General features: G+C 41.8%; 1 protein-coding gene across 5 annotated transcripts in view; it reads right to left on the reverse strand.

Moving 5' to 3' along the window:
• Window positions 1–22,415, reverse strand: part of LOC139751988 (uncharacterized) — a 381,942-nt gene that overhangs the window by 141,523 nt on the left and 218,004 nt on the right. For all 5 annotated transcript variants that reach the window (XM_071667739.1, XM_071667742.1, XM_071667740.1 and 2 more), the window contains exons 9-11: window positions 18,219–18,401; window positions 10,078–10,349; window positions 1,869–1,943 (exon numbers count right to left, since the gene is read on the reverse strand). In XM_071667739.1, coding sequence (XP_071523840.1) covers window positions 1,869–1,943; window positions 10,078–10,349; window positions 18,219–18,401 — 530 coding nt within the window. The remainder of the gene's footprint in view (window positions 1–1,868; window positions 1,944–10,077; window positions 10,350–18,218; window positions 18,402–22,415) is intronic.

A 22,415-nucleotide genomic window follows, 5' to 3' on the forward strand; every position in this document is an offset into this window, starting at 1 on the left:
CCTTTCCCCCTCCTGCATGTTCAGGCCCCGATCACACAAAATCTTTTTCACTCCATCTTTCCACCTCCAATTTGGTCTCCCACTTCTCCTCGTTCCCTCCACCTCCGACACATATATCCTCTTGGTCAATCTTTCCTCACTCATTCTCTCCATGTGTCCAAACCATTTCAAAACACCCTCTTCTGCTCTCTCAACCACACTCTTTTTATTTCCACACATCTCTCTTACCCTTACCTTACTTACTCGATCAAGCCACCTCACACCACACATTGTCCTCAAACATCTCATTTCCAGCACATCCATCCTCCTGCGCACAACTCTATCCACAGCCCACGCCTCGCAACCATACAACATTGTTGGAACCACTATTCCTTCAAACATACCCATTTTTGCTTTCCGAGATAATGTTCTCGACTTCCACACATTCTTCGAGGCTCCCAGAATTTTCGCCCCCTCCCCCACCCTATGATCCACTTCCGCTTCCATGGTTCCATCCGCTGCCAGATCCACTCCCAGATATCTAAAACACTTTACTTCCTCCAGTTTTTCTCCATTCAAACTTACCTCCCAATTGACTTGACCCTCAACCCTACTGTACCTAATTACCTTGCTCTTATTCATATTTACTCTTAACTTTCTTCTTTCACACACTTTACCAAACTCAGTCACCAGCTTTTGCAGTTTCTCACATGAATCAGCCACCAGCACTGTATCATCAGCGAACAACAACTGACTCACTTCCCAAGCTCTCTCATCCACAACAGACTTCATACTTGCCCCTCTTTCCAAAACTCTTGCATTCACCTCCCTAACAAACCCATCGATAAACAAATTAAACAACCATGGAGACATCACACACCCCTGCCGCAAACCTACATTCACTGAGAACCAATCACTTTCCTCTCTTCCTACACATACACATGCCTTACATCCTCGATAAAAACTTTTCACTGCTTCTAACAACTTGCCTCCCTCACCATATATTCTTAATACCTTCCACAGAGCATCTCTATCAACTCTATCATATGTCTTCTCCAGATCCATAAATGCTACATACAAATCCATTTGCTTTTCTAAGTATTTCTCACATACATTCTTCAAAGCAAACACCTGATCCACACATCCTCTACCACTTCTGAAACCACACTGCTCTTCCCCAATCTGATGCTCTGTACATGCCTTCACCCTCTCAATCAATACCCTACCATATAATTTACCAGGAATACTCAACAAACTTATACCTCTGTAATTTGAGCACTCACTCTTATCCCCTTTGCCTTTGTACACCATATGATATAAAAAAAAAAGTGTAAAAATGATCCACCCTAGTGTACAAGCCTCCACCCTCTCAATCAATACCCTACCATGTACCTAATTTACTGACCAGCCCCGCAGGGGAAGATGAACAGGTAGATAGACTGTGGACTGACTCCTGTGACCAGGATTTGAATCTATGCAGGCTTGTAAATACATCACAGCCAAGAACACAAACCTTTACACCACAAAAGTCCAGAGTGGGTGAGAATGTGTGGTAGTGAGGGAGGGTGTCATAGCCAAGGAAGGAGGAAGTTGTGGGGAGTGAGGAAGGGTGTAAAGGCCAGCATACATGAGGATGATGGTGGTGAAAAATTGTGCAGTAGCCTTCTACAGGAGTAAGCAGACAAGGGCCCAGAAGGCCCAAATCTGCAAGCAGATCTGAATATTCAATTATTCAATCTGGTAATCTACAGAAGGAACAGTGGATCATACCACCAATTCATTCTCCTACAAATTCAACTATTGTTTCACTGCCGTCCATTATCTCACTCATCACATCATCCTTATCTCCTGACTTTCAATTCAAACTTGTCATATGACATTCTACTTACCTCATCTTCTGAAATGTCATCTGGTTCTTCACTCGTGGTCTCCCCTCGCAGTCGTGCAAGAAGAGCAGCAACACCCTGTTAGGATATAAATATGAAAATCTTTCATTACAGTTACTACAAACACACGCTGAAAGAGAAAAACTAACTATCTACGAGTACCTATAATAAGATTAAGCCATAATGGCAGGAGCAGCATGAAGTACTGTCTATACATCTTGCTTGATAACTAAAACTATTCTTTTCAGACACCAACTGCATTATTCAATCATCTATTCTTGGTTCATCCGGAACCAATATCAACCACATGGAAAGTATTCCTATAAAAGTTTTTGCAGTTATCTCATGCATGTTTCTTATTTCTCCTGGCAGTAAATGAATATTCATTCTAGCTTCCTAGTTGGGATGTCCTTTATTTCTCTGTTTTATTTAGGTTGTCTTTTACTTTAATCTGATTTACTTCTAGCAAAGTCCATAGTAATCTTAAAGACTTAACAACTATCTTCACTGTTGAGAAGGTTTCAAATCTAACACATTTCTTTCATATGTTAAATTTCTGGCCATGTATAGATTATTATATGCCTTTCTTTCCTTCTTTCTAGGCTATGTAGTTGTAGTTCATTCAGCCTTTTGTATAGTCTATGGGTTCCATCTACACGATTCTGCTCGTGAATTCCTTCTGAGTTCTCTTGTACAAATGTATTCTCTTTGTTTTGTTGGTGATAACACAAAACACCAGTATTTAATTCTGCTTCTTACATAATGCGGGAGACAGCGACAAAGCAAAATGAAAAAAAAAAATGTAGGCTTGCAGCAGGGGTGTGTGATGTCTCCTTGGTTGTTTAATTTGTTTATGGATGGGGTTCTTAGGGAGGTGAATGCAAGAGTTTTGGAAAGAGGGGCAAGTATGCAGTCTGTTGTGGATGAGAGAGCTTGGGAAGTGAGTCAGTTGTTGTTCGCTGATGATACAGCGCTGGTGGCTGATTCGGGTGAGAAACTGCAGAAGCTGGTGACTGAGTTTGGTAAAGAGTGTGAAAGAAGAAAGCTGAGAGTAAATGTCAATAAGAGTAAGGTTATTAGGTGCAGTAGGGTTGAGGGTCAAGTTAATTGGTAGGTAAGTTTGAATGGAGAAAAACTGGAGGAAGTGAAGTGTTTTAGATATCTGGGAGTGGATATGGCAGTGGATGGAAGCATGGAAGCGGAAGTGAATCATAGGGTGGGGGAGGGGGCGAAAATTCTGGGAGCACTGAAGAATGTGTGGAAGTCAAGAACATTATCTTGGAAAGCAAAAATGGGTATGTTTGAAGGAATAGTGGTTCCAACAATGTTGTATGGTTGCGAGGCGTGGGCTATGGATAGAGCTGTGCACGGGAGGGTGGATGTGCTGGAAATGAGATGTTTGAGGACAATATGTGGTGTGAGGTGGTTTGATCGAGTAAGTAACGTAAGGGTAAGAGAGATGTGTGGAAATAAAGAGTGTGGTTGAGAGAGCAGAAGAGGGTGTTTTGAAATGGTTTGGTCACATGGAGAGAATGAGTGAGGAAAGATTGACCAAGAGGATACATGTGTCGGAGGTGGAGGGAACAAGGAGAAGTGGGAGACCAAATTGGAGGTGGAAAGATGGAGTGAAAAAGATTTTGAGTGATCAGGGCCTGAACATGCAGGAGGGTGAAAGGCGTGCAAGGAATAGAGTGAATTGGAACGATGTGGTATACCGGGGTCGACGTGCTGTCAATGGATTGAACCAGGGCATGTGAAGCATCTGGGGTAAACCATGGAAAGTGTGTAGGGCCTGGATGTGGAAAGGGAGCTGTGGTTTCGGTGCATTATTTACATGACAGCTAGAGACTGAGTGTGAACGAATGGGGCCTTTGGTGTCTCTTCCTAGTGCTACCTCGCACACATGAGGGGGGAGGGGGTTGTTATTCCATGAGTGGCGAGGTGGCGATGGGAACAAATAAAGGCAGACAGTATGAATTATGTACATGTGTATATTTGTATAAGTCTGTGTGTGTATATATATGTGTACATTGAGATGTATAGGTATGTATATTTGCGTGTGTGGACATGTATGTATATACATGTGATTGTGGGCGGGTTGGGCCATTCTTTCGTCTGTTTCCTTGCGCTACCTCGCTAATGCGGGAGACAGTGATAAAACAAAATAAATAAAAATAATATATATATGGAAGCGGGGTGCTGGAGATCCTCCCTCCTGTTTTTAATTTTCCAAAAGAAGGAACAGAGAAGGGGGCCAAGTGAGGATATTCCCTCTTAGGCTTAGTTCTCTGTTCTTAACGCTACCTCGCTAATGCGGGAAATGGCAAATAGTATGAAAAAAATATATATATATATATATATATATATATATATATATATATATATATATATATATATATATATATATTTTTTTTTTTTTTTTTTTTTTTTCATACTATTCGCCATTTCCCGCGATAGCGAGGTAGCGTTAAGAACAGAGGACTGGGCCTTTGAGGGAATATCCTCACCTGGCCCTCTTCTCTGTTCCTTCTTTTGGAAAATTAAAAAAAAAAAAACGAGAGGGGAGGATTTCCAGCCCCCCGCTCCCTTCCCTTTTAGTCGCCTTCTATGACACGCAGGGAATACGTGGGAAGTATTCTTTCTCCCCTATCCCCAGGGAATATATATATATATATATATATATATATATATATAGCAATACTCCTGAAACAGGAGTTGTGGGAGTATGTGATAGATTGTAAGAAAGTAAATTCTCGATTAATATGGGTAAAACTGAAAGTTGATGGAGAGAGGTGGGTGATTATTGGTGCATATGCACCTGGGCATGAGAAGAAAGATCAAGAGAGGCAAGTGTTTTGGGAGCAGCTGAATGAGTGTGTTAGTGGTTTTGATGCACGAGACCGGGTTATAGTGATGGGTGATTTGAATGCAAAGGTGAGTAATGTGGCAGTTGAGGGAATAATTGGTATACATGGGGTGTTCAGTGTTGTAAATGGAAATGGTGAAGAGCTTGTAGATTTATGTGCTGAAAAAGGACTGATGATTGGGAATACATGGTTTAAAAAGCGAGATATACATAAGTATACTTATGTAAGTAGGAGAGATGGCCAGAGAGCGTTATTGGATTACGTGTTAATTGACAGGCGTGCGAAAGAGAGACTTTTGGATGTTAATGTGCTGAGAGGTGCAACTGGAGGGATGTCTGATCATTATCTTGTGGAGGCTAAGGTGAAGATTTGTATGGGTTTTCAGAAAAGAAGAGTGAATGTTGGGGTGAAGAGGGTGGTGAGAGTAAGTGAGCTTGAGAAGGAGACCTGTGTGAGGAAGTACCAGGAGAGACTGAGTACAGAATGGAAAAAGGTGAGAACAATGGAAGTAAGGGGAGTGGGGGAGGAATGGGATGTATTTAGGGAATCAGTGATGGATTGCGCAAAAGATGCTTGTGGCATGAGAAGAGTGGGAGGTGGGTTGATTAGAAAGGGTAGTGAGTGGTGGGATGAAGAAGTAAGAGTATTAGTGAAAGAGAAGAGAGAGGCATTTGGACGATTTTTGCAGGGAAAAAATGCAATTGAGTGGGAGATGTATAAAAGAAAGAGACAGGAGGTCAAGAGAAAGGTGCAAGAGGTGAAAAAAAGGGCAAATGAGAGTTGGGGTGAGAGAGTATCATTAAATTTTAGGGAGAATAAAAAGATGTTCTGGAAGGAGGTAAATAAAGTGCGTAAGACAAGGGAGCAAATGGGAACTTCAGTGAAGGGCGCAAATGGGGAGGTGATAACAAGTAGTGGTGATGTGAGAAGGAGATGGAGTGAGTATTTTGAAGGTTTGTTGAATGTGTTTGATGATAGAGTGGCAGATATAGAGTGTTTTGGTCGAGGTGGTGTGCAAAGTGAGAGGGTTAGGGAAAATGGTTTGGTAAACAGAGAAGAGGTAGTGAAAGCTTTGCGGAAGATGAAAGCCGGCAAGGCAGCAGGTTTGGATGGTATTGCAGTGGAATTTATTAAAAAAGGGGGTGACTGTATTGTTGACTGGTTGGTAAGGTTATTTAATGTATGTATGACTCATGGTGAGGTGCCTGAGGATTGGCGGAATGCGTGCATAGTGCCATTGTACAAAGGCAAAGGGGATAAGAGTGAGTCCTCAAATTACAGAGGTATAAGTTTGTTGAGTATTCCTGGTAAATCATATGGGAGGGTATTGATTGAGAGGGTGAAGGCATGTAGAGAGCATCAGATTGGGGAAGAGCAGTGTGGTTTCAGAGGTGGTAGAGGATGTGTGGATCAGGTGTTTGCTTTGAAGAATGTATGTGAGAAATACCTAGAAAAGCAAATGGATTTGTATGTAGCATTTATGGATCTGGAGAAGGCATATGATAGAGTTGATAGAGATGCTCTGTGGAAGGTATTAAGAATATATGGTGTGGGAGGAAAGTTGTTAGAAGCAGTGAAAAGTTTTTATCGAGGATGTAAGGCATGTGTACGTGTAGGAAGAGAGGAAAGTGATTGGTTCTCAGTGAATGTAGGTTTGCGGCAGGGGTGTGTGATGTCTCCATGGTTGTTTAATTTGTTTATGGATGGGGTTGTTAGGGAGGTGAATGCAAGAGTTCTGGAAAGAGGGGCAAGTATGAAGTCTGTTGGGGATGAGAGAGCTTGGGAAGTGAGTCAGTTGTTGTTCGCTGATGATACAGCGCTGGTGGCTGATTCATGTGAGAAACTGCAGAAGCTGGTGACTGAGTTTGGTAAAGTGTGTGGAAGAAGAAAGTTAAGAGTAAATGTGAATAAGAGCAAGGTTATTAGGTACAGTAGGGTTGAGGGTCAAGTCAATTGGGAGGTGAGTTTGAATGGAGAAAAACTGGAGGAAGTGAAGTGTTTTAGATATCTGGGAGTGGATCTGGCAGCGGATGGAACCATGGAAGCGGAAGTGGATCATAGGGTGGGGGAGGGGGCGAAAATTCTGGGGGCCTTGAAGAATGTGTGGAAGTCGAGAACATTATCTCGGAAAGCAAAAATGGCTATGTTTGAAGGAATAGTGGTTCCAACAATGTTGTATGGTTGCGAGGCGTGGGCTATGGATAGAGTTGTGCGCAGGAGGATGGATGTGCTGGAAATGAGATGTTTGAGGACAATGTATGGTGTGAGGTGGTTTGATCGAGTGAGTAACGTAAGGGTAAGAGAGATGTGTGGAAATAAAAAGAGCGTGGTTGAGAGAGCAGAAGAGGGTGTTTTGAAGTGGTTTGGGCACATGGAGAGGATGAGTGAGGAAAGATTGACCAAGAGGATATATGTGTCGGAGGTGGAGGGAACAAGGAGAAGAGGGAGACCAAATTGGAGGTGGAAAGATGGAGTGAAAAAGATTTTGTGTGATCGGGGCCTGAACATGCAGGAGGGTGAAAGGAGGGCAAGGAATAGAGTGAATTGGAGCGATGTGGTATACCGGGGTTGACGTGCTGTCAGTGGATTGAATCAAGGCATGTGAAGCGTCTGGGGTAAGCTATGGAAAGCTGTGTAGGTATGTATATTTGTGTGTGTGGACGTATGTATATACATGTGTATGGGGGGGTTGGGCCATTTCTTTCGTCTGTTTCCTTGCGCTACCTCGCAAATGCGGAAGACAGCGACAAAGTATGATAAATAAAAAAAAATAATAATATATATATATATTTATATATATATATATATATATATATATATATATATATATATATATATATATATGTGTGTGTGTACGTGTAGGAAGAGAGGAAAGTGATTGGTTCTCAGTGAATGTAGGTTTGCGGCAGGGGTGTGTGATGTCTCCATGGTTGTTTAATTTGTTTATGGATGGGGTTGTTAGGGAGGTAAATGCAAGAGTCCTGGAAAGAGGGGCAAGTATGAAGTCTGTTGGGGATGAGAGAGCTTGGGAAGTGAGTCAGTTGTTGTTCGCTGATGATACAGCGCTGGTGGCTGATTCATGTGAGAAACTGCAGAAGCTGGTGACCGAGTTTGGTAAAGTGTGTGGAAGAAGAAAGTTAAGAGTAAATGTGAATAAGAGCAAGGTTATTAGGTACAGTAGGGTTGAGGGTCAAGTCAATTGGGAGGTGAGTTTGAATGGAGAAAAACTGGAAGTGAAGTGTTTTAGATATCTGGGAGTGCATCTGTCAGCGGATGGAACCATGGAAGCGGAAGTGGATCATAGGGTGGGGGAGGGGGCGAAAATTTTGGGAGCCTTGAAAAATGTGTGGAAGTCAAGAACATTATCTCGGAAAGCAAAAATGGGTATGTTTGAAGGAATAGTGGTTCCAACAATGTTGTATGGTTGCGAGGCGTGGGCTATGGATAGAGTTGTGCGCAGGAGGATGGACGTGCTGGAAATGAGATGTTTGAGGACAATGTGTGGTGTGAGGTGGTTTGATCGAGTAAGTAACGTAAGGGTAAGAGAGATGTGTGGAAATAAAAAGAGCGTGGTTGAGAGAGCAGAAGAGGGTGTTTTGAAATGGTTTGGGCACATGGAGAGAATGAGTGAGGAAAGATTGACCAAGAGGATATATGTGTCGGAGGTGGAGGGAACGAGGAGAAGAGGGAGACCAAATTGGAGGTGGAAAGATGGAGTGAAAAAGATTTTGTGTGATCGGGGCCTGAACATGCAGGAGGGTGAAAGGAGGGCAAGGAATAGAGTGAATTGGAGCGATGTGGTATATAGGGGTTGACGTGCTGTCAGTGGATTGAATCAAGGCATGTGAAGCGTCTGGGGTAAACCATGGAAAGCTGTGTAGGTATGTATATTTGCGTGTGTGGACGTGTGTATGTACATGTGTATGGGGGGGGGCATTTCTTTCGTCTGTTTCCTCGCGCTACCTCGCAAACGCGGGAGACAGCAACAAAGTATAAAAAAAAAAAAAAAAAAAAATATATATATATATATATATATATATATATATATATATATATATATATTTATTCATTTTGCTTTGTCGCTGTCTCCCATGTTTGCGAGGTAGCGCAAGGAAACAGACGAAAGAAATGGCCCAACTCACCCCCACACAAATGCACATATACACACATCCACACACGCAAATATACATACCTATTCATCTCAATGTACACATATATATACACACACAGACACATACATATATACCCATGCACACAATTCACACTGTCTGCCCCTACTCATTCCCACTGCCACCCCGCCACACATGGAATACCATCCCCCTCCCCCCTCATGTGTGTGAGGTACCGCTAGGAAAAGACAACAAAGGCCCCATTCATTCACACTCAGTCTCCAGCTGTCATGCAATAATGCCCGAAACCACAGCTCCCTTTCCACATCCAGGCCCCACACAACTTTCCATGGTTTACCCCAGACGCTTCACATGCCCTGATTCAATCCACTGACAGCACGTCAACCCCGGTATACCACATCGATCCAATTCACTCTATTCCTTGCCCGCCGACACATATATCCTCTTGGTCAATCTTTCCTCACTCATTCTCTCCATGTGCCCAAACCACTTCAAAACACCCTCTTCTGCTCTCTCAACCACGCTCTTTTTATTTCCACACATCTCTCTTACCCTTACGTTACTCACTCCATCAAACCACCTCACACCACACATTGTCCTCAAACATCTCATTTCCAGCACATCCATCCTCCTGCGCACAACTCTATCCATAGCCCACGCCTCGCAATCATACAACATTGTTGGAACCACTATTCCTTCAAACATACCCATTTTTGCTTTCCGAGATAATGTTCTCGACTTCCACACATTCTTCAAGGCCCCCAGAATTTTCGCCCCCTCCCCCACCCTATGATCCATATATATATATATATATATATATATATATATATATATATATATATATATATATATATATATATATATATATATTGTTACTGTTCCTAGCAGCAGCATTTCACTTCATGGATCTGTGAAGTCAGACCTATGTAGATAATTTGTCAGTCAGAGAAAGCATGGAAAAATGGAGAAACAGAGAGAGAGATACTTTCACAAGAGGTACCCATACAAGTCCTGATGATTATGTAGGATTATGCAGTGTCTGATCTATCCAGAGGTGATTTGCATGGGTTATTCTGAGAGCAGTTGATATGGCCTGATAAGAGACATGATGAACTCAGTACACAACATAATAGCATTCTCTTTTAATGGAAAAAAAAAAATCATGTCCTTCCCAAATAAAGGACACCCACAATCATGGCTTAAATAAATACTTACACCTGATTTCAAATTCCTTGGAGGATCTTTTAATGTTTTGTCTTCATCACTTTTGACTTCTCCCTCCTTGTTTCCTTCTTTACTTTCTTTATTCTTGCTTCTCTCCTCCCTGTTTCCTCCTTTCTTGCTTCCTTCCTCTTTACCCTCTGGCTCTTTACGTTCACTTTCCTCATCGTCATCATACCAATCTCCAGGTAAGGTAAACTTTTCTTGCTTTTGTGGGGGTACACCTATTGGTCCAATCTTCAGTGGCTCAGCTCCAAGTTTTACATCTGAAATTAACAAAAATATCTTCTGAGAGACTAGAAATTAGGACTGAGTATAAGGCAAATCTAACAATATACGTGAGATTGGGGAGAAAGAATACTTCCCACACATTCCTCACATGTCGTAGAAGTCGACTAAAGGGGACAGGAGCGGGGGTTTAGAAACCCTCCCCTCCTTGTATTTTGACTTTCTAAAAGGGGAAACAGAAGGAGTCATGCAGGGAGTGCTCATCCTCCTCGAAGGCTCAGATTGGGGTGTCTAAACGTGTGGATGTAACCAAGATGAGAAAAACGGAGAGATAGGTAGTATGTTTGAGGAAAGGAACCCGGATGTTTTGGCTAAGAGTGAAACAAAGCTCAAGGGTAAAGGGGAAGAGTGGTTTGGGAATGTCTTGGGAGTAAAGTCAGGAGTTAGTGAGAGGACAAGAGCAAGGGAAGGAGTAGCACTACTTCTGAAACAGGAGTGGTGAGAGTATGTGATAGAGTGTAAGAAAGTAAACTCTAGATTAATATGGGTAAAACTGAGAGTTGATGGAGAGAGATGGGTGATTATTGGTGCATATGCACCTGGGCATGAGAAGACAGATCATGAGAGGCAAGTGTTTTGGGAGCAGCTGAATGAGCGTGTTAGTAGTTTTGATGCACGAGACCGGGTTATAGTGATGAGTGATTTGAATGCAAAGGTGAGTAATGTGGCAGTTGAGGGAATAATTGGTATACATGGGGTGTTCAGTGTTGTAAATGGAAATGGTGAAGAGCTTGTAGATCTATGTGCTGAAAAAGGACTGGTGATTGGAAATGTGCTGAGAGGTGCAACTGGAGGGATGTCTGATCATTATCTTGTGGAGGCTAAGGTGAAGATTTGTAGAGGTTTTCAGAAAAGAAGAGAGAATGTTGGGGTGAAGAGAGTGGTGAGAGTAGGTGAGCTTGGGAAGGAGACTTATGTGAGGAAGTACCAGGAGAGACTGAGTACAGAATGGAAAAAGGTGAGAACAAAGGAGGTAAGGGGAGTGGGGGAGGAATGGGATGTATTTAGGGGAGCAGTGATGGCTTGCGGAAAAGGTGCTTGTGGCATGAGAAAGGTGGGAGGTGGGCAGATTAGAAAGGGTAGTGAGTGGTGGGATGGAGAAGTGAGATTATTAGTGAAAGAGAAGAGAGAGGCATTTGGACGATTTTTGCAGGGAAATAATGCAGATGAGTGGGAGATGTATAAAAGAAAGAGGCAGGAGGTCAAGAGAAAGGTGGAAGAGGTGAAGAGGCCAAATGAGAGTTGGGGTGAGAGAGAATCATTAAATCTTAGGGATAATAAAAAGATCTTTTGGAAGGAGGTACAGTGCATAAGACAAGGGAACAAATGGGAACTTCAGTGAAGGGGGCTAATGGGGAGGTGATAACAAGTAGTGGTGATGTGAGGAGATGGAGTGAGTATTTTGAAGGTTTGTTGAATGTGTTTGATGATAGAGTGGCTGATATAGGGTGTTTTGGTCAAGGTGGTGTGCAAAGTGAGAGGGTTAGGGAAAATGATTTGGTAAACAGAGAAGAGGTAGTAAAAGCTTTGCGGAAGATGAAAGCCGGCAAGGCAGCGGGTGTGGATGGTATTGCAGTGGAATTTATTAAAAAAGGGGGTGACTGTATTGTTGACTGGTTGGTAAGGTTATTAATGTATGTATGATTCATGGTGAGGTGCGAGGTGCCTGAGGATTGGCGGAATGCTTGCATAGTGCCATTGTATAAAGGCAAAGGGGATAAGAGTGAGTGCTCAAATTACAGAGGTATAAGTTTGTTGAGTATTCCTGGTGAATTATATGGGAGGACATTGATTGAGAGGGTGAAGGCATGTACAAAGCATCAGATTGGGGAAGAGCAGTGTGATTTCAGAAGTGGTAGAGGATGTGTGGATCAGGTGTTTGCTTTGAAGAATGTATGTGAGAAATACTTAGAAAAGCAAATGGATTTGTATGTAGCATTTATGGATCTGGAGAAGGCATATGATAGAGTTGACAGAGATGCTCTGTGGAAGGTATTAAGAATATATGGTGTGGGAGAAAAGTTGTTAGAAGCAGTGAAAAGTTCTTATCAAGGATGTAAGGCATGTGTATGTGCAGGAAGAGAGGAAAATGATTGGTTCTCAGTGAATGTAGGTTTGCGGCAAGGGTGTGTGATGTCTCCATGGTTGTTTAATTTGTTTATGGATGGGGTTGTTAGGGAGGTGAATGCAAGAGTTTTGGAAAGAGGGGCAAGTATGCAGTCTGTTGTAAATGAGAGAGCTTGGGAAGTGAGTTAGTTGTTGTTCGCTGATGATACAGCGCTAGTGGTCGATTCATGTGAGAAACTGCAGAAGCTGGTGACTGAGTTTGGTAAAGTGTGTGAAAGAAGAGAGTTGAGAGTAAATGGGAATAAGAGCAAGGTTATTAGGTACAGTAGGGTTGAGGGTCAAGTCAAATGGGAGGTAAGTTTGGTTTTAGATATCTCGGAATGGATTTGGCAGCAGATGGAACCATGGAAATGAAAGTGAATCATAGGGTGGGGGAGGGGGCGAAAATTCTGGGAGCCTAGAAGAATGTGTGAAAGTCGAGAACATTATCTCGGAAAGCAAAAATGGGTATGTTTGAAGGAATAGTGGTTCCAACAATATTATATGGTTGTGAGGCACAGGCTATGGATAGAGTTGTGCGGAGGAGGGTGGATGTGCTGGAAATGAGATGTTTGAGGACAATGTGTGGTGTGAGGTGGTTTGATCGATTAAGTAATAATAGGGTAAGAGAGACGTGTAGTAATAAAAAGAGTGTGGTTGAGAGAGCAGAAGAGGTGTTTTGAAATGGTTTGGTCACATGGAGAGAATGAGTGAGGAAAGATTGACCAAGAGGATATGTGTGTCAGAGGTGGAGGGAACGAGGAGAAGTGGGAGACCAAATTGGAAGTGGAAAGATGGAGTGAAAAAGATCTTGAGTGATCGAGGCCTGAACATGCAGGAGGGTGAAAGGCATGCAAGGAATAGAGTGAATTGGAACGATGTGGTATACCGGGGTTGACATGCTGTTAATGGATTGAACCAGGGCATGTGAAGCGTCTGGGGAAAACCATGGAAAGTTCTGTGGGGCCTGGATGTGGAAAGGGAGCTGTGGTTCCGGTGCATTATTACATGACAGCTAGAGACTGAGTGTGAACGAATGTGGCCTTTGTTGTATTTTCCTAGCGCTACCTCGCACACATGAAGGGGGAGGGAGTTGTTATTTCATGTGTGGCAAGGTGGGGATGGGAATGAATAAAGGCAGACAGTATGAATCATGTATATGTGTATATACGTATATGTCTGTGTGTGTATATATATGTATACATTGAGATGTATAGGTATGTATATTTGCGTGTGTGGACGTGTATGTGTATACATGTGTATGTGGGTGGGTTAGGCCATTCTTTCGTCTGTTTCCTTGCGCTACCTCCCTAACACGGGAGACAGCGACAAAGCAAAATAAATAAATAAATATGTCAATAACATTAACTTGAAATACCCATACCTATGACTAGATGCAATGAAGAGACTAATGACTGAGTGTTTAAGAGATCTGGAACGGCAGGGAATGCAAAGTGGGGTGGTAGAGTGGGTAAAACATAATACTTTGAGGTACTTTGGGAATATAGAAATAATGCAAGACTGTGAGTTTACAAGGAAAGTGAACAATAGTACGATTAAATGGGTTGGTGAAAGATGGAGACCACTTGTGACATTGGGAAATAGAGTGGAACAGAACCAGAGGGAAAGAAATAGGGGAGGAATATATGGAATGGTGTTTAAGAAGGAGGCATGTAAGGACAGGAATAAAGGAAGATTCCTTTGTTGTGGCCATACCCTTGTACATACATGTGTATGTGGGTGGGTTGGGCCATTTTTTCGTCTGTTTCCTTGTGCTACCTCGCTAAGGCAGGAGATAGCGACAAAGTATAATAAAAAAATAATATATATATATATATATATATATATATATATATATATATATATATATATATATATAATGTGTATGTATATACATGTGTATGTGGGTGGATTGGGCCATTCTTTCGTCTGTTTCCTTGCGCTACCTCGCAAACGCGGGAGACAGCGACAAAGTATAATAATAAAATAATATATATATATATATATATATATATATATATATATATATATATATATATATATATATATTTATTTTATTAATTTATTATACTTTGTCGCTGTCTCCTGCATTAGCATTGTAGCACAAGGAAACAGACGAAAGAATGGCCCAATCCACCCACATACACATGTATATACATACACATCCACACATGCATATATACATACCTTTACATTTGAACGTATACATATGTGTATACTGACACAGACATATACATTTAGACACAAGTACATAATTCAAACACATGTACATAACTGCTGCCTTTATTCATTCCTGTCACCACCCCGCCACACATGAAATGGCACCCTCCTCCCGCCGCGCGCATATGAGGTAGTGCTAGAAAAAGACAACAAAGGCCACATTTGTTCACTCTCAGTCTCTAGCTTTCATGTGTAATGCACAGAAACCATAGCTCCCTTTCCACATCCAGGTCCCACATAACTTTCTATGGTTTACCCCAGACACTTCACATGCCATGGTTCAATCCATTGACAGCACATCGATCCCGGTATACCACATCGTTCCAATTCACTCTATTCCTTGCACCCCTTTAACCCTACTGTATGTTCAGGCCCCAATTGCTCAAAATGTTTTTCACTCCATCCTTCCACCTCCAATTTGGTCTCCCACTTCTCGTTCCCTCCACCTCTGACACACATATCCTCTTTGTCAATCTTTCCTCACTCATTCTCTCCATGTGACCAAACCATTTCAATACACCCTCTTCTGCTCTCTCAACCACACTCTATTTATTACCACACAGCTCTCTCATTTTTTCATTACTTACTCGATCAAACCATCTCACACCACTTATTGTCCTCAAACATCTCATTTCCAACACATTCACCCTCCTCCGCAAATCCCTATCTATGGCCCATGCCTTACAACCATATAACATTGTTGGAGCCACTATTCCTTCAAACATACCCACTTTTGCTCTCTGAGATAACGTTCTTGCCTTCCACACGTTCTTCAATGCTCCCAGAACCTTTGCCCCCTCCCCAACCTGTGTCTCAATTCCATTTCCATGGCTCCATCCGCTGCCAAAACCACTCCCAGATATCTATCATCATTATTATCATTATTAATCGCTGTTTCCTGTGTCAGAGAGGTAGCGCCAGGAAACAGACAAAGAATGGCCCATCCACTCATAAACACACACACACATATAGAGATATATATAAATATATTAAGAGTATATGGTGTGGGAGGTTTATATAAATACATTAAGAGTACAAGGTGTGGTTGGTTTATATAAATATATTAAAGATTATATGGTGTGGGAGGTAAGTTGCTAGAAGGAGTGAAAAGTTTTTATCAAGGATGTAAGGCATGTGTACAGGTAGAAAGAGAGGAAAGTGATTGGTTTTCAGTGAATGTCGGTTTGCGGCAGGGATGCGTGATGTCTCCATGGTTGTTTAATTTGTTTATGGATGGGGTTGTTAGGGAGGGGCAAGTATGCAGTCTGTTGTGGATGAGAGGGCTTGGGAAGTGAGTCAGTTCTTGTTTGCTGATGAAACAGTGCTAGTGGCTGATTTGCATGAGAAACTGCAGACGTTGGTGACTGAGTTTGGTAAAGTGTGTGAAAGAAGAAAGTTGAGAGTAAATGAGAATAAGAGCAAGGTTGTTAGGTTCAGTAGGGGTGAGGGACAAGTTAAGTGGGAGGTAAGTTTGAATGGAGAAAAAATGGAGGAAGTGAAGTGTTTTAGATATCTGGGAGTGGATTTAGCAGCGGATGGAAGCAGGGAAGTGGAAGTGTCACTAGATGGGGGAGGGGGTGAACGTTCTGGGAGCATTGAAGAATGTGTGGAATGCAAGAATGCTATCTCGGAGAGCAAAAATGGGTATGTTTGAAGGAATAGTGATTCCAACAATATTATATGGTCGCGAAGCATGGGCTATAGATAGGGGTGTGCGAAGGAGGGTGGATGTGTTGGAAATGAGATGTTTGAGGACAATATGTGGTGTGAGGTGGTTTCGTCGAGTAAGTAATGAAAGGGTAAGAGAGATGTGTGGTAATGAAAAGTGTGTGGTGGAGAGAGCAGAAGGGGTTGTATTGAAGTGGTTTGGTCATGTGGAGAGGGTGAGTAGGGAGGGATTGACAAGGGGGAAAGGTGTGTCAGAGGTGGAGGAAAGAAAAAGAGGTGGGAGACCAAACTGGAGGTGGAAGGATGGAGTGAAAGTGATTTTGAGTGATCGAGGCCTGAACATACAGGAGGGTGGGGGGTGTGCAAGGAAAGGAGTGAGTTGGAACAATGTGGTATACCAGGGTCGACATGCTTTCAATGGATTGATCTGGGGCGTGTGATGCGTCTGGGGTCAACCATGGAAAGTTTTGTGGGGCCTGGATGTGGAGGGGGAGATGTGGTTTCAGTGTATTGCACATGACAGCCTTTGTTGTCTTTTCCTAGTGCTACCTTGTGCTCGCGTAGGGGGAGGGGGGTGCTGTTTCATGTGTGGTGGAGTGGTGACGGGAATGGATGAAGGCAGCAAGTTTGGATATGTACATGTGTATGTTTATGTATGTATACATTGAAATGTATAGGTATGTATATGTGCGTGTGTCGGCATTTATGTATATACATGTGTATGTGGGTGGGTTGGGCCATTCTTTCATCTGTTTTCTTGTGCTACCTCACTACATGGGAGACAGTGACTTAGCATAATAAAAAATGAAAAACAATAATGATAATCACAATAATATCAATGTACTGTACATACAAGACATAACTAACTTTGTTCAGTTAAACCTGAGCTTAAATTTAAGAATTCTATCGTATACTGACTGCTTAGTAATCAGCAATTTCCTATTTACTAAAATCGTTTTTATCTCATCACTAATTCTACTCCCTGTTACAAAGGAAAGATATTATCCATTACAGCCTAATAGGTATTTATACATACAATATCATACACTATGTTTGGTTTTCTTTCTGCCTCACCCACACGTGGAATAATGGCATTCTGTCCACAAATATAAAATTACTCCTTGTCACGCATAACATTTGACAACACTTAACTCACATAGCTCATTCTTCGTAACTCTAGATTTTCCTTTGGTGAGCGCTATGTGCAAGCCTTGCCTTTTTGCAAAATGTAGGAACAACAGACAGTAATAGGTAGGAACATTTATGCAGACTTTGGTGGAAACATTAGGTAGAGGTAGTAGGTAGGAAAATTAAGCAGGAGCATTAAGTAGAAGCAGTCAGATGCAACATTAGGTAGGAGCCTCCAAACACACACTGTGTTAGACTTGTCCTCAGCCAGTGGCCTGTTAGGATTGAGGCACTAAAGGCTTAGAAGCAGCACTGGAGTTCACTATTAATGGAGACTCTAACAACATGACCACACCAGTGAGGGAGTTCCAGAAGGAAACAGGCATCAGAGATACAGATATAGATTTCCATGCTAATACTGACACTTTTTATTTCCTCACTTAACAAAGTCAACTAAAATGTTAAATGAAACTAATATCTACATTCATGCCTTCATTTTCATACACAAGATACCTCCATTTCAAGTGCTCAATATCATTCCAATAGTATCCTCATCCAAAACACATCTTCCTAAAAACAGTTCACTCCATGTGCATTCCAACTCTTGCAGTCTCCACTTCACTATTTCTTTAGTATTTATGCTCATGGAACTTGAACACTTTTCTTCTGTTTTTGCATTACTATTTCATACTCCCATTCTATTCCTATCAAAGTGCACAACTTACCAATTTTTTCATCCTCCTGGTCATGAAAAACAGTCTTAATTGTAGAACTCTTCTTCCCCTTATTCTTGTCTTTTTCTTCCTCTCCTTTGAGTGATGCCTCTGTTAGGTCTAGCCCAGGAATTTCTGCAGATCCTTGTACATCAAGGCCTAAACCTCCTTTCTCTTGTGGCTTTCGCTTTTCATCTGATGATGTAATATAAAAAACTTAAAGGTATAAATTTGTATTCCCTCCACTCTATCACTAAATAACACTACTTCACTACATGATACTATCTTGTGCAACAAAGGAAATATTCTAAAGCCATCAGTAAAATATGAGTCAAAACATCAAATACAGGGTGAGCCAACAGTCACTGCAACTACCACAGGCGATGAGTATAATCATCGCCTATGTACGTTACTTTATATACATTTCCCATACTTACAGAAGTTACAACACATGTTGGAAGTGGCACCCACATACCTGTAGACATGCATCTACACATCTTGCTTGCAAAGTGAAAAATCAATTGGAGAGGTGTTCCCAACAAAATATATGATAACTTCCTTCATGATGAAATATGTAATGGTTTCCTTCAGTTCAGGAAGTGTGAAGATTGCCTTTGTAAACTGAGCCTTTCACTGCTCTCCACAGATCTGGGGGTGTAAGATCTGGCAACTGTGGTGTCCAAATATCCCGAAATGATTCTGTCCCCAAACACAGAGCATTACATTAGACATGCTTGCATTCAAAGAAACACGGAAGTGACATTGTGTGAGGAAGGAAGGGGAAGAGGATGGGAAAAGGGGAAGGAGGGATGAGTGGGAGGTCATCCACAGTATGTTTCAAAAGTCGCATAGGCCATTTGCAGTAACAATAATACTAAGAATGAGGTGGTTCTATCATTTTTAGTACAGGTTCAAAAATACTTTTGGCTCACCCTGTACAACCTATGTCCCTCCTGAACTGGTAGCTATGTGGTAACTCCTAGGTCTACTGGTGATCTCGCCAATGTGACTTACCTCTGGTCCTCCTCTCACTGGGATTTAGGTGAAACTTTTGTCATAACTTTTGATATCTTCAAAGTATTTGAGAGGGTGTGGTATATGTCTATACTGTCTACACTTCTTTCCTTTGGTTTTTCTGTTTCCCCCTGTTTCTTTATGCATAGTTTCCTCTCTAGATATCCCATTGCAGCAGATGCTGATGGAGTAACTTCCCCCTCATATCCCATCAACACTGGTGTTCCTCAGGGTTTTATACTGTCACCTACTCTCTTCCTTTTCTATGTAAATGATCTGGATCTGGTACCAACCTCCAGTAAGACACTGTTGAAGCTAGTGACAGAGTTTGGGAGTGTATATGAAAAAAGAAAGATAAAAATAAGAGTGAAAAAAGTAAGTCAAGAAAATGGAGAAGGGGATACGAAGGCTGGTTTGAGTGTGTCTGAATGGGGGGACCTGGAGCAGGTAAAGCTGAGGACATAATTAGGTGGTTTGGGTGTATATGAATGGTGGGGAACCCTGGGAGAAATGTGGACCTAGGGATATGACTGGATGGTTTGAGTGTGTTTGATTGGGGAGGGACCCAGAGAAGATGCAGCAGAAGATATAACTGGGTAGTTTGAATGTGTCTGAAAGGGGCAGACCTGGAGAAGGTGGAGCAGAGGTTATGACTGTATTGAGAGAGAGAGAGAGAGAGAGAGAGAGAGAGAGAGAGAGAGAGAGAGAGAGAGAGAGAGAGAGGGGGGGGAGAGAGAGAGGAGAGAGAGAGGAGAGAGAGAGGAGAGAGAGAGAGGAGAGAGAGAGAGAGAGAGAGAGAGAGAGAGAGAGAGAGAGAGAGAGAGAGAGAGAGAGAGAGATACTTGATGGAGGTAGAGCGGGGAATATGACTAGAGTGTGTTTGAAGGGAGGAAACCAAGAATAAGATGGAGTAAAGAATTTGACCAAGTGGTTTCAGTGTGTCTGAATGAGGAGAGGGGACAACCTGGAGAAGGTCAAGTGTTTCAGGTATCTCAGATTGAATTTGGAGCAGGTGGAATCATGGGGGCTCAAGAGAATCACTGTGAAAGTTGGGGCTACAGTCCTTGGTGCATTATGAAGCATGAGGAAGGAGAGGCAAAGATGCATGCAACTGAAAGTATACTCATTCCAAAAGTGTAGTATCATTGCGAGTGTTAGGCCTTGAAAGAAAAGGAAAGGAAGGGGGTAGATGTGCAGAAAACAAAATGTCTTAGGAAGACAAGTGGTGTGAAACTGGATGATTGTGTAAAGAACGGTGGTTTATCAGAGACATGAAGTAGTAAACACAGCCTATATCTGACCAGGGTATGGCACAATGGTTTACACATAAGGAGAGAAGGAGTGAAGAAAGACTGCCAAAGAGAATCTTTTGCATGTAAGGAGACATGAGTGGAGAAAGACTGATGAAGAGAATCTATGTGTTGGTGCTGGAGGAAGTAAGGGTGATGGGGAGACCAACAAAGAGATGAAAGAATGAAGGAAGCCCTAGAGTATCAGGGTCTGAACATTATGGATGGCAAGAAGCATGCATAAGGAAGAGTGAACTATAGTAGGGTATATGTGGAGTCATGTGCCTGAGCATATGAAGCAGTGAAGGTAAACCATGGAGCAATCTGCTAGGCTCAGCTATGGATGGTAGGCTCTGGCTTTGGTACCTTATACATGACAGATAAAGAATGATTGTATGAAAAAATAAGTTGTCTCATAATTCCTAATGGTACCTTGCCAAGGCATGAAAGGCAACTGGGAAGTACAGAAATCTTTTAATTCCTTAAATTTGTTGCCATTAAAAAACTGCCATGAATCTTTCTCTTCTTTTTAGACTACACAGTTCAAATTGTTTCAAACTTTGATGACAGTACCACAAATATGAAGAAATGTAGTTCATCACTAAAGCCATTGTTGCAGCAAAAATGATGAGAAGCTCCAGGAAGAACCTGAGAAGAATTATTCCTGGATGTAGTGATGCCATACACGACATGCTAGTACATTGTCTGGAATTTCAAAAATATACCCATGTCACATGCAATGTTTTCAAGCAGTATGCAAAAATTCTCACCAATCGTGATTAATGTTTGCAAGCTTTACATGTGGGTAAGTGGTGTAAGACATGAAATTCTAAAAGGGCGGCTGTTCACAGATGATGTGACATTCCATGTCAGTGGCAGGGTGAATAACAATAATGCTATTGTATCAGGCACTGAACACTCCCACATCACCTACAAACTTGAAAGGGCAAGTTCCAATATCAACATTTCATGTGGTGACTCACAACCAGGTGTGAGGGCCCTTTTTCTTTAGGGAGCTGAAGAGACAGTGTGTTGAGAACCATACCTTGACATGTTGCAACAGATCCTCATCCCACAACTGCAACAGGAAAATCTGAACATAGTCATTTTCTAGCAATATGGGGCACAACCACAGCAGTCATTGGAAGCCTGTTTTCCTGTCTGATGTATTCAATGATAAATGGTGAGGTTCTTTTTGGCCATCCTATTTCTTTGGGTGGGGGTTTGTGAAGAACATGGTATATGCTCTGTGACTAAAGGATACTGATGATCTGAAGAACAAAACTGCTGCAGCTTTCATGTAAATCAAGCTGGAAATGTTGAAGAACATGCAGGAAAAACTGGCCTGTTCTTATGAACTCTGTTGTGTCCAGAACAGGGGTCATATTGAATCCTAATTAAAATAGTCATAAAATCCATCTGTGTAGGTAGCACATGCCAAATATTGAACTATACAATAAAAACCATTCCTACTTCACAGGATTTTTCATTTATCCATATCCAAACAAATCAACTTGTAGTCTATTTGTTATTACTTTGAATTTTCTGTTTGTTAAACACTTTCCAAGCTTATTTCCTGTTGCAGTGCTACTCTCATTAATAAAATTCAACAAGCTCTCACTTAGTAAAGCAAAACTTCCCAATCTCACAACATGCCTTTGAGTTTCATAAGTTTGTTTGGTAAGCTAAAAACTGAGTTTCTGTATACTTGCCTAGTAGACATCCAAATTGTCCTTAATATGTATAGTTGAGGGTATCTACCTCTGATGTACCTACGACAAGATTTAGCTATAATGGCAGAGTTAGGGCAAAGCACTCATTGGTGCTTGAATGTATTAGAGTGAAGCACTCATTGTTGCTCGATGAATAAGACTATTCTTCTCACCTGCCGCTTGCATTACATAAT

Source organism: Panulirus ornatus, chromosome 12 (assembly GCF_036320965.1).
Source record: "Panulirus ornatus isolate Po-2019 chromosome 12, ASM3632096v1, whole genome shotgun sequence".
Taxonomy (NCBI): Eukaryota; Metazoa; Arthropoda; class Malacostraca; order Decapoda; family Palinuridae; genus Panulirus; species Panulirus ornatus.